Genomic DNA, 11898 nt, shown 5'->3' with positions numbered 1-11898 from the left:
TCGAGGATGGAGACAGTGTTGACACCCTTGACAGTAGAGTTTTTTTTTCAGACAGTGTGTTGGCTTCAATCCATTAGCCAAGAACCAGTTTAAGGCAAGGGTTGAACCCATTATGCACCTGAACTATCAAAAGTCCAACCTAAATTGATCCAAATCTTTTTGACTTCAAAAGCAAACTGGGCAAACTATTTGTGAAATATAGTCCATTCCCAAACAATAGCCTAACCACGATAACACCGTACCATAAACACCAGTTGTAAACTTTGAGCATAGTTCAGATGTGCTATTGGTTTTAGAAAAAAAAAATGAAACTGGTGTTGCATTTTCTAAAATTTAAAAAAAGTTCTATGAATTTTTTAATATTAAATCATATTTTAATATTTTTAATGCATATATTTATTATATAAAAATATTGGATATTTTTTGAAAATTATTTCTAAAGCTTTTTATAAAGTCCATCATGAAAGTTCGATGCACCTTCCTCGTGGAGCCATGATGGCTGACGTGGTGTCACATTAGCCACGACTATTTGGAGAGATAAATCGAACGTTTTCAACAGTTAGAAAAAGGCTAAAAATCTGATTTTTAATTGAGAGAGATAAATCAAACTCACGCTATAGTTTGAGAGGGCGATCAAATGATTTTTTCCCACCAAACTAATATTCCGGGCCCAAAACAAGAGCTTTAGCACAAAAGTAAGCCCAAACAGGAAAAGAGTTAATGTCCACGTAAGTGCCACGCAGGATCCTACATAGCCACTGGCCCACTACCGCTGCTGACTCACCAACGGAGCCTTCTTCTTAAAAAGAACTCCACTTGCCTCCGTTTCCGTCGCCCACCTCCTCCCACTGCCGCCGCCGCCGCGCCAGATGCGCCTCCTCGCCACGGCGGCGAGACAACCCAATACACCGCACCGTATTCTCGTTAACCTCCACCACCTCATATCCACAACGACGACGACGACGACCTCCTCCTCCGCATACGATCCAACCGCGCAGTTCCTCCATCCCGACCACCATCGCCTACTGTCACTGCCAGCATCTCTCCGCCGTGACGCCCTCCTCGCACTCGCGCGCCTTCTCAAGACCTCCCTGCAATGCCACCTCGCGCTCCATGCCGTCAGCCCACTCTCTGGCTCCCCCTCCTCCACCCCGCTCGCCGCCCGCTTCGCCGCCGCATCGCGCCTCGCCACGTTGGCTCCCGCGCTTCGCCCCTTCGCAGCGATCCTCATCGCAGCGCTCCTCCCGGTCGCCTCCTCCGACCTCCTTTCGTGGTCGTCTAGTGACAGTGCCAGCGGGAGCTCGCGCGCGCGGTACGGCGCGCTCCGGCTCGCGCTCCACGCATTCCTTGCCGCGGGCATGGCAGCCGAGGCACTCGATGTGCTCAAGCGCGTCCGCCGCTCTGGGAACACGCCCAGCCTCTCCGCGTTGGCGGCATTACTGCGCCTTCTATTCCGAAGCGGGGAGGTCCGCGCAGCCTGGAAAGTGTTCGAGGAAATGGCCGCGAGGGGACCGCGGCCGAGCCTTGCCACCTTCAACGCCATGCTCCTCGGTTTCTGCCACAGGGGGCTGGCGCGCGTCGCCTCCGGGCTGCTTGGGATCATGGGGAAGTTTGGTATCGTCCCAGACGTGTGCAGCTATAACATCCTCATCAAGGGGCACTGTGTGTTTGGGTGGTCACAGGACGCCTTCAAGCTGTTTGAAGAAATGCACAGGTCAGGGTGTGAGCCGACAGTTGTGACATATAACATACTAGTGGATGTTCTGTGTCATGAAGGGAGGATGCCGGAAGCAAGGAGGCTGTTCGATGAAATGGCCCAGGTGGGGATCCAAGCAAATACAATCACGTTCAATGTTTTGATTGATGGATATGCAAAGACCAGACGGATGGATCAGGCCTGCGCAGCCTATAGCGAAATGAAAGCAAGGGGATTAGTGCCAGACTCCTGCACATTCAACATTATTGCTGCTGGAGCTTACAAGTTCGGGCATGCTGCCCAGTTAGTCCATGATCATGACATGTTTGGTTCACATATGTTGGCTGATGGGTTGGATATGTTGGTCTGTAGGCTTTGTTGGGATCGTCGATTGGATGATGCCTGGGAGCTTCTGCGTGGTGCTATTGAGCAGGGTGTTCCATTGACTGTTACAGGATTTAATGCATTGATCGCTGCTTATAGCAAGGAGGGACTCCACGAAGAAGCTTTTGAACTGTATAGAGTTATGAACAAGTTAGGGCTCGCACCGTCATCGTCTACTTTGAATTACTTGATAATGGGGCTGTGCAATCAAGGAAGGCTTGATGAAGCACAGCTTCTTTTAGAGCACATGGTTAGTAAAGGATATTGTCTGAGTACATCATTTACTATCTGCTTGCATGCATCTTTCAGAGAGGGTAATGCAGTCTGCGCATTGAGATGCTGGGATGATATGGGCAAAATTGGTTTACAGCCTGATTTTATTGCTTTCTCAGCATATATCAATGGCCTGTGCAGATTAGATTATGTGAATGAGGCTTATCAGGCATTTGCTGAGATGACAGCCAGAGGAATTGTACCGAACAATTTTACTTACAACTCCATCATATCTGCACTCTGTAGAGCAGGCAATATGACTGAAGCCTTGAAGTTACAGCAGAATATGAGGCAGAGTGGCCTTGTTCCTGACATTTACACAAGCAACATTCTAATCGATGGTTTATGCAGAGAAGGAAAGCTGGAGGTGGTGGACAACCTTTTATTGGACATGTGCAGTAATGGTCTAACCCCAGACACAGTGACATATAATACGATAATCAATGCATATTGTAGGGCTAAGGATATGAACAGTGCCATGAATTTCATGAATAAGATGCTCGCAGCTGGTTGTGAACCAGATATTTTCACATATAATATTTGGATGCATAGTCTCTGCAGCAACCATATGTTGAATCAAGCAGGGAAGGTGCTAGATGAGCTTGTTGCTATGGGTTGTCCTCCAAATTCTGTTACATACAACACATTGATGGATGGCATTTGCAGCGATGTTCTTGATCCAGCTATGATATTGACTGGCAGGCTTATTAAGATGGCTTTTCAACCAAACACTATCACACTTAATGTTTTCCTTTCTCATTTCTGCAAGCAAGGATTTGGGAAGAGAGCCCTTATGTGGGCTGAGAAGCTCAGAGAAGATTCTTTTGTTTTTGATGATGCTACTAGAAATATAATTGACTGGGCACGAAGGGAAATGGAGGATGACCCCCACGCTAACAACGAGGACATAGAAAGATGCCTATTTCTTGAGTTCTTAATGTTCATGACATATGAGACTATGCATAACGGCAGATCCTCAAAGGCTACACATATGCCTACAGATAGAGGTTTTGATCCTGCTGGCAGAAGCATGATTAGAATTTTGGATACTGGTTGATAAATGAATTTTATAACCCTATAAAGTATTAGAAAACTTTTTGGTAGCCGATGGTGCCTCTGTGAGATACCATATCACTACCCTTGCTATTCAATATCCACTATGAATCACTCTGTTTGAGCTATGAAAGTTTTTGGAGCTATGTACCATCAGGAACTGTCTAATCGCTGATCTTCTGTTCCAGCATTTCCTTGCTATGAATTTTGGATGGTGATTGATGGTTGCATAGGCAGCGACGATTTCTTGTCTTCTGTGATTGTCGGTGGGGGTTGTGCTTGTTCATGCAGGTTCAAGGTGGTTTTGTGACTGTGGCTGGGATGAGCTGCACAGATCATTGGCTTCTCACAGCATACCATTCTTTGTTCCTGTTGCGCACTGCTATTTGTGCGGTTGGTTGATGGTGGCCTGGTATGCATCTGTTACTGTACAACCTCCGATGGCTGAGAAGGCACCTTGTCCCTGGGTGTGGCTGTTATGGTGATTGAGGTGGCAGAAACTGTTAGCTGGCTCCCAGGTGTTTGCCCTCAGTCACATATGAGCACGCGCTTCTCCCTGGGTAGGGAGAGGGAGAGGGAGCTGAACTGGAGGTGCAGCTAGCCTTATACCTTTCATATTTCATATAATACATGGCAAGCACTACATTGTGCCAACTACATGGACATACTGCCAATTCTACAACTATCAACTACTAGGCCATAAAGGCCACAACTACAGCATGACCTGTTGTATAGACAAGGAAGGGCATGGTCAAAAGAATGGAGCACTACATGCTCATGACATAAGCAACAACAACAACATCCAATCCAACAGAAACTGCAGTGCAGCTAACAGCATATAGATACTGACCAGCATCAATGGCATTCACTGGTAAGTGGTCTTAGTTGCTTTGTGCAGTTCAGTTTTGTCCTTGTGCTTATCAATTTGTGCATTTGTTGTCTTTCAGATGATGCCCCTGATGACTGGAACAGAACCTGCTCCTTCGGTGGATGCAATGAATTTTAGTTTGGCTGATGTGATGTGCCATGGGTTCATTGGATGGTAAACATCATAGTGCAAGGTTTCAATTTGTTTGTGCAGAAACAAGTAGTGGTTAGAAATTTAGAAATATACAAGGTTCCCTCTAATTGTGCAATTTTGGTACCATTGATTTTCCTTATCAATAAGAAGTGCAAGATTATGTGCTGTTATGTTACTAATATGCTAGATCATACTGTTACACCTTTTTTTTAATTCTTGATTGGACATAAGCTGCAAAGTTGAAGTCCATAGCAGTTTTCTTTCTCCTTGTCAACTGCCTTCTCTATCTTCTTACTAGCTACTTTTCTTGTTCTTTTAAATGATTATTTTGTCTTGCCGCCAGAATGGGTTTATAATCAATAAATTCTAAAGATGGATGCTGCTGTCCAATCCATCCAAAGGATCATAGATTCATAGTATGGATTCCATAATCCATACTACTGTAAATGTGTAAGAAGCTCATCAAAGCATACCCTTTAACTGCAAACTTTAGTTAGGTGTAGTCAGGTGGGACTTCAAAGCAAATTCTTTTTCATAGAATAATTGATTCCGCTACTGCATATAATAAAATTTGTGAACAGATTGTTCTACGCCCTGTCAGCTTAGATTTGTTAGTCTAGTGTGACTGCACTTGTAAAATGTTCTGATGATGTTGATTTTTTTTTTTTTTGCTTGCTGTCTAATTTTCAGTTTTGAAGACACCTTGTTAACTGTAGGAGCTTGTTTTTAGTTTGGGCCCTACCAAAAACTGTTAATGCCTAACTTTTCAGCTAAGGTTTGGATGGCTTCCTGCTTTCTAACTGTGGCTGGCCAAGCCCAAGTTTGGCATGCATTGTTCCCTTGTGGGGCTCAAAGTTGTGGTGCATCAACCGTGTGCCCCAAAATGTTGGCAACGAGACGTTCCAGCCTCGTTGTGTAATGTTGTTCTCATCCAATTTGGAGCTTGTTTTCCTTTTCCTCTCAGCTCTAAGCTGCGGTACTGAAAATTGAGCACGAGATCCAACATAATCCCCAGCCGGCAGTGCTCTGGTAGTAGCCAGGACGGCACCCTTTCTCTCTGCACTAGTGAACCTGGTAGCAGAAACAAGTTTTCTCCAACGACCGCATCTTAATCTCCTCAAATGTGTCACTGGCTTATGCATCAAGTGCTTTCTGGTGAAGATTTGCTGCATGCGGATTATTTATCAGGTTTGTGAAATTATGTTATTTTCTCAAAATTTTGGCAACTATTCTGGTCCTATCCAAACATCCGCATTCCAAAATTTAGCCATGTGTTTGCTTTGATCGCGAACAAATTTTGGTTGGTCTAGATGGGCCTGAAACCAAACAAGCTATGATCGTTTGAAAATAGTTGCCTTAGTCAAAATAGTACTAGTAAAAAGTAGTATGGTGAAAACAAAAAGTAACATTCTCATCTTCATTTTAATACAAGGGACGATCGTGCGCATTTGCTCAATTGGCATAGTCGTTTTCTTGTGATAGACCTCATTGGATATTTGTCATGTGGGGGCGCACGTACGCGAGACGCCGTGCGCGTGACGTGCGCCGCGCTGCAGAGCGCGCCCAGCTCTCGGCTGGGAAGGCCACCGTTAGTGGCTAAGTTTAGCAAGTACCAATTAGTTATTTGGCTTTCCTATTAGTTTGTTGGCTTTCCTAAATTGTAGGCATGGCTGTTCCAGCCATGGGCTATTTATTATTGTATCCGGCACTTTGCAAATTAAGAAAGATCATTATCCCTAATCTCTCTCTTCTCCCTAACCAAACCTACGGTGGAGGGGCAAAACCTCACCGGAGGCGACACGGACCGCGGCTACAACCTCCGTAGCCAAGGGCCGGCTACCCTATGCGTCAAGGCCCTTGACAATATTGGAACAGAGTGCTCTAGACCAACCTCTTTGCTTTCTTTAATGGAGCTGTTTAGCTTGGTTGTGCTAAAGACAGTCTAGTGTATTTAAATATAATTGCATTTTGACTTCCTTAAGTTTTCATCTCCCGCACAGTATTATACTTGGTTTTTTCTTTTGCCTGCTGATACTCTTTTATCAGATGGAATAATGACAGAGCTATTGGCAACCTGAAGAGTGAAATGCGGTTAAGAATGTTGGTTGGTTTAGTATGAAGTTCTTATCGCGGAACTTCATCTTACTGTCAAGAGGATGGCTAATTGGGTATTGATTGGTGAGATGGGTGTTTGGACCGAGCTGCCTGGAAACACCAGGGATAACAGATGACAAAGCCTTCAAAAGGTCAGCAGCTCTCAAACTGAAATTTAAAGATGTCGGCTCAGCTTTCCTGAGCCAACACGAAACGTACTCTTGTTTTGTTACTGATGTTTGCCATTATGTTTTGTTTGCCAGAATGCCACATCTACTGTAAAACAGTTTGCACGTAATTTTCAGATGCCATTACTCATCGGTAAAAGGTATGTTTGTACTGTCTGTGCTCAGCATACCATTTCTTAATTTATGGGAAGAAACAATCTTGTAATCGTAATTTTCTTAGATGGACATGTTGAGTTATTAATCAAAATATATGCCAAGTTCTTCCTTGCAATTTTTTTTTGGCAGCTCTCATTCAACCCCTTCCGGTTGCCATTTTGGCCCTTCACACAAATATATAGACAAACTAAGGGCTCACTGGAGTTCAGGGAAGAAACGTAATTTGAATACTTGAAGTAAAGAAATGGAACTGCAACACAATTAACGAAGAAAAAGGTCATGTATAAGTATAATCAATAGATGAATTAAAAAAAGGAAACAGGTGTAACATCCTAGATGTTAAAAAGCAATTAAAACCTTGATCATATTCATCATCATGCATAATCATGAAGTATTAAGACATAAATGCATTGCATATTTTAATTATAGCATTCATAGGTTACATATGTGTTGAGATGTGCTTGCATGAAATGTTATGAAAAACATTAATTAAGGTCCTTTGTGATTTTATGGTTAGAAATTTTCCTTAAACAATTAAAATTTTTCCAATATAAATTTTGTAGTAGAAAGTATGTGCTTTAAAATGAAATCAAAGTTGGGGTATGTTTTCAAGTCAAATATGTTTAAATTTGAGCTCAAAGATTGAATTCAATAACTATTCTGATACATTGGCCATTTTTTACTGTCCCTGAATTTTAGTTATAAAGTTCAATGTTTGGGATTTTATTAAATCAACTTTCATAGATAAAAATTGGGCAACTTTTGTTTCATTGGTTGGTACTATGCTTGAGCTATGTTAATGTGAAATTGGTTGATATGTTGATAGATGTTTGTCCACTAATTAATTAACCAAAGTTGCTAGTTAACAGTTTGCAAACCCTAACTCTGAAAAACAGATTTCAAGTTCTATCTTCGAAATTAAAAATCTCTCAATCTGATGATCTTTTGATGTTGGTCCTTGAAGCAAAGATGAAGATGAGAGAGGGATGAATAACTTTGGTTAGTGGAGCTTGACAAGTTTCTGCACAAAATCAAGAGAAAAGAAAGAAGATGCCTGTAGATATGAACAGTACCCCAGTGCCGTCCCTCTCTTTTCTCCCTCTCATTGTTCACCGGCGTCCGCCATGGCCGCTGCGGCGTTTCTCGCGCATGGACGCGCGGCTGCCTGCGTGGCCATGCTCGCGAAGACGCTGGCATGCCGGAGTTCGCCTCCTCGCCCTTTAAAACGTTGAGCATCGGCCACCATCGTCTCTTTTCTTCCTCTGCTCCATCATCGGCCGTTTCCCTTTGTAGGGTCGAGATGGCGGACTAGAGGGGGGATGAATAGTCCCTTTCTAAATTTAATCGCGTCGGCTAACCAAAATAAATGCGGAATTAAACATCTATCTAGCCGAGACTACACCCCTCTATCGAAGTTCACAAGCACTTTATAAAGATCCTTAATTAGACAATAAAGGTGCCGGGCTAGCTAGAGCACACCTATCCAATTCTAAGAGTAAGGTCACACAAACCTATGCCACTAGTATTTTAAGCAACGAGGGTGCTCCTACACATGCTAGTAAGCAAAAGCACAAAGCCTACCTAAGCTCACTAGCAATGCTCAATAACAAGGCAACCAATACCAAATTAGAGAGCGCAAATACTGTGCTACACAAACTAAGCAATGTGACTAACAAGGTTACACAAATCCAAATTAGCCACGCAAGGGAGCTACTTCTATGCTACACAAGCGAGAAGGTAACTAGTGAGCTACACAAGCTAACCAATTTCAAGAGCAACTACACAAGCACAATGTATATGAAAGTAATTACAAGCTTGTGTAAAGGGGATTGCAAACCAACGGGAAGAACAAGGTTGACTACGGTGAATTTTCTCCTGAGGTTCACGTGCTTGCCAACACGCTACAGTCTCCGTTGTGTCGACCGCTCACTTGGTGGTTCGGCGGCTAATTGGCATCACCCTGCCAAGCCTGCACGTCGGGCACCTGCAAGAACCTACCCTAAAAGTGAAGGTAGCTCAATGACACGCTCAACTAGAGTTGCTCTTCGCGGCTCTCGCAGGGGCGAGCACAATGTCCCCTCATAAAGCTCTTCTACGGAGCACCGCACAAGATTCTTGTGGGCTTCGACGGAGACCACCACCAAGCCAGTCTAGGAGGTGGCAACCTCCAAGAGTAACAAGCACCACCGGCTTGCAACTCGATCACCTAGTGCCACTTGATGCAATCTCATGATGCAATCGCACTGGAATCGTTCTCACACACAATCGAATGATCACTATCAAGCATATGTGAGATGGAGGGCTCCTAAGCACTCTTAAGCATGGACACAAAGTCCCCCAAGGTGCTCTACACCAGCCATGGTCGAGACCACCTTCTATTTATAGCCCCACAGGCTAAAATAGTCGTTACCCCTTCACTAGGCCGTTTTTTCGGGTTGACCGGATGCACCGGTCGGATCGACCGGACGCACCCTGCCAGCGTTCGGTCAATGGATGGCTGCCATGTCATCCCTGGCTTCAAATACTGAGCGTCCGATCTCAACGGTTAAGTTGCGACCGGACGCACCGCGAGGATGACCAGGACGCTACTACACCTGAGTCTGGTCGTTTCCAGATAGCTCCCCGAGCCTCTGTTTTGCGACCGGACGCGTCCGGTGCTGCACGACTGGACACAGACCAGCGTTCGATTAGCTCAGTGCACGCGCGTCAACACTAGCATCAGCCTACGTCACCATATGTCACGCGATCGGATGCGTCAGCTCCTGCACGACTAGACGTAGACCAGCCAGAGTTCAGTCATTTCCAGAGAGCTCCCCGAGCCTCTGATTTGTGACCGGATGCGTCCGCTCCGGCACGACCGGACGCAGCACCTGAGTCCAGTCATTCTCCAACTATCATGCGTCACTGTTCCTCATGCCACCATGTCAGCGTACGTCAGCACTGACCGGACGCAGGCCCTGAGCGTCCGGTCACTCTTCGCTCTAGCGTTCGGTCACGAGACCGAGACCACGCGCTCACTGCTGCCACTGACCGGACGCGCCGGTTCCTACTGAGGCCAGCATCCAGTCACTCACAGTGACCTCCTTTTCTTCGTCGAGTTGATCTGTTTCAACTCTAACTTGTTCTCCTTTGTAAATGTGCCAACACCACCAAGTGTACAACACCTTGTGCACATGTGTTAGCTTTTTATAAATATTTTCCAAAGGATTAGCCAGTTAACTTGCCACGGCACTCGATCTTAGCGACGATGCAAAGTTAGATCACTCGAGTGGCACTAGATGATCGATATGCAAACAAGTTTGCCCTTCTTGATAGTACGGCCATCTATCCTAAACCCGGTCATCAACTTCTCTACACACCTATGACCGGTGAAATAAAATGCCCTAGGTTATACCTTTGTCTTGCGCATTCCATTCCATCTCCTCCAATGTCGATGCAACACATACACCAACACGATCAACAATGATATGATCCACTTCATATCATCACGTGATCATATTGGTTCATCGATCTTGACTTCACTTCACCATTGCCTTTGTCTATTGGTGCCAAGTCTTGCTCAAGCTTCACCACCACGCGGTTCATCACTCCAAAGCCTCTGACTTGCCCTTCACGCTTGCAACCGGTCCATCAAGCCAAGTCATGTCTTGATCTTCTCCACCTTGATTACATGACTCAATGTCATGTCTCATGTGTAATGAGCTCCTACATCATCACATGTGTGAGCTTTGCAACATCTCCGAGCCATTTCCACCTTCATGGCATATGTTGCTCACACACAGGTACTTGTAGACTAATCACCTGTGTATCTCACTTAAACACATTAGTCCACCTAAGGTTGTCACTCAATTACCAAAACTAAGCAAGGACCTTTCAATCTCTCTCTTTTTGGTAATTGATGACAACTCTAAAAAGATATGGAAATTAAGCTCATTTCAAGCTAGCACTTCACACAAGTGTAAATTGTCAACTTGATTTGGATTTTATGCCACTTATCCAACATTTAAGCTCTATGTTAAGATTTAGATAAGCATCATAAAACCCGAGTTGGTAGTGATAGCTCCCCCTACATGTGTGCTCAAATGATTTGGTTTCAAGTTTGCACACATGCATAAATATGAAATTTGTGGGTGTGTTATCACTACTAAGTGATGCTAAGGTGTATAGAATAACCTTTGAAGCGAGATACCAATCAGAGTTGCACTTTTAACACCATTCTTAGCATCATGAGTAACTAGACAACAAAAACACTAGAAACCCCATGAGATCAACATTATAAGCAAGGTTCTAGTACCACGTGTAAAAATATGAGTGTAGCTACCATCCTATGTATGCTAGTTATCAAATCATCATTCAAATTCTACAACTAGCATACACCACACAAGCATGCATATTGAATTTAAAAGCTTATGCAATGCAAGCAAGCACATGACTATGCACATATCAAATGCAATCAATCAAAGTTCATGAGCTTGCTCCCCCTACTTGTGTGCTTTTCTTGTCCAAGAATTTTGATCCTTTCACATCCTTCAATGTTGCTCCATCTTTGTCCATGTCCATGTCCAACCTCTACTTCTTTTCTTCAATGTCTCCCAAAGCTTTCATATCTTTGTACAATCTCTCCTCCTTTGTCATCAATTTTCATAAAAGATGTGCCTCAACCAAGTAGCCGATCGTGATCGCGGTGAGCTCCTGGTGCTAACCTGAGCCCTAGTTAGGTCACTACTGGAGCGCCGTCATCGCTTCGCTGCCGTGTCGCCACGCTCTGCGCCGCCGTGTCGTCATGGCCGCGGGCGAGCTCGTGCGGCTCATTCAACCGGTAGCCTAGGCGTGTGTGTGAGGTCGAGGGGAACACGTAGGTGCAGGTCTCATTGTCGGCGAGGTCGCCGTCAGTGAGAACCCACCGGTCAACGGCCGTGCGCGCCATGGTCAATGCGGGCGCACTGTGCTGCTGACCCGGGCCCTGCCTGTCAGCCGCAGTGGTTGGCTAAGGGTGAGTTAGAAAAGGAATTTTTGTCTTTTTGAATTTCTGA

At 44.8% G+C, this 11898-nt stretch overlaps 1 protein-coding gene and 1 pseudogene across 1 annotated transcript; one reads left to right on the top strand and one right to left on the bottom strand.

Moving 5' to 3' along the window:
- Window positions 1-864: 864 nt before the first annotated feature.
- LOC136538485 (pentatricopeptide repeat-containing protein At1g63330-like) lies at window positions 865-5012 on the top strand. Its single transcript, XM_066530446.1, has 2 exons — window positions 865-4277; window positions 4354-5012. The coding sequence occupies exon 1, from the start codon at window positions 870-872 to the stop codon at window positions 3408-3410; it is 2541 nt and encodes an 846-aa protein (XP_066386543.1). The 5' UTR covers window positions 865-869; the 3' UTR covers window positions 3411-4277; window positions 4354-5012.
- Window positions 5013-11579: 6567 nt separating this feature from the next.
- Window positions 11580-11898, bottom strand: part of LOC136461012 (polyubiquitin-like) — a 37695-nt pseudogene continuing 37376 nt past the window's right edge.

Source organism: Miscanthus floridulus, chromosome 1, assembly GCF_019320115.1.
Source record: "Miscanthus floridulus cultivar M001 chromosome 1, ASM1932011v1, whole genome shotgun sequence".
In the NCBI taxonomy this organism is placed as follows: Eukaryota; Viridiplantae; Streptophyta; class Magnoliopsida; order Poales; family Poaceae; genus Miscanthus; species Miscanthus floridulus.
Note: the sequence above shows the minus strand (reverse complement) of the source record. Positions and strands in the feature narration are given on the sequence as shown.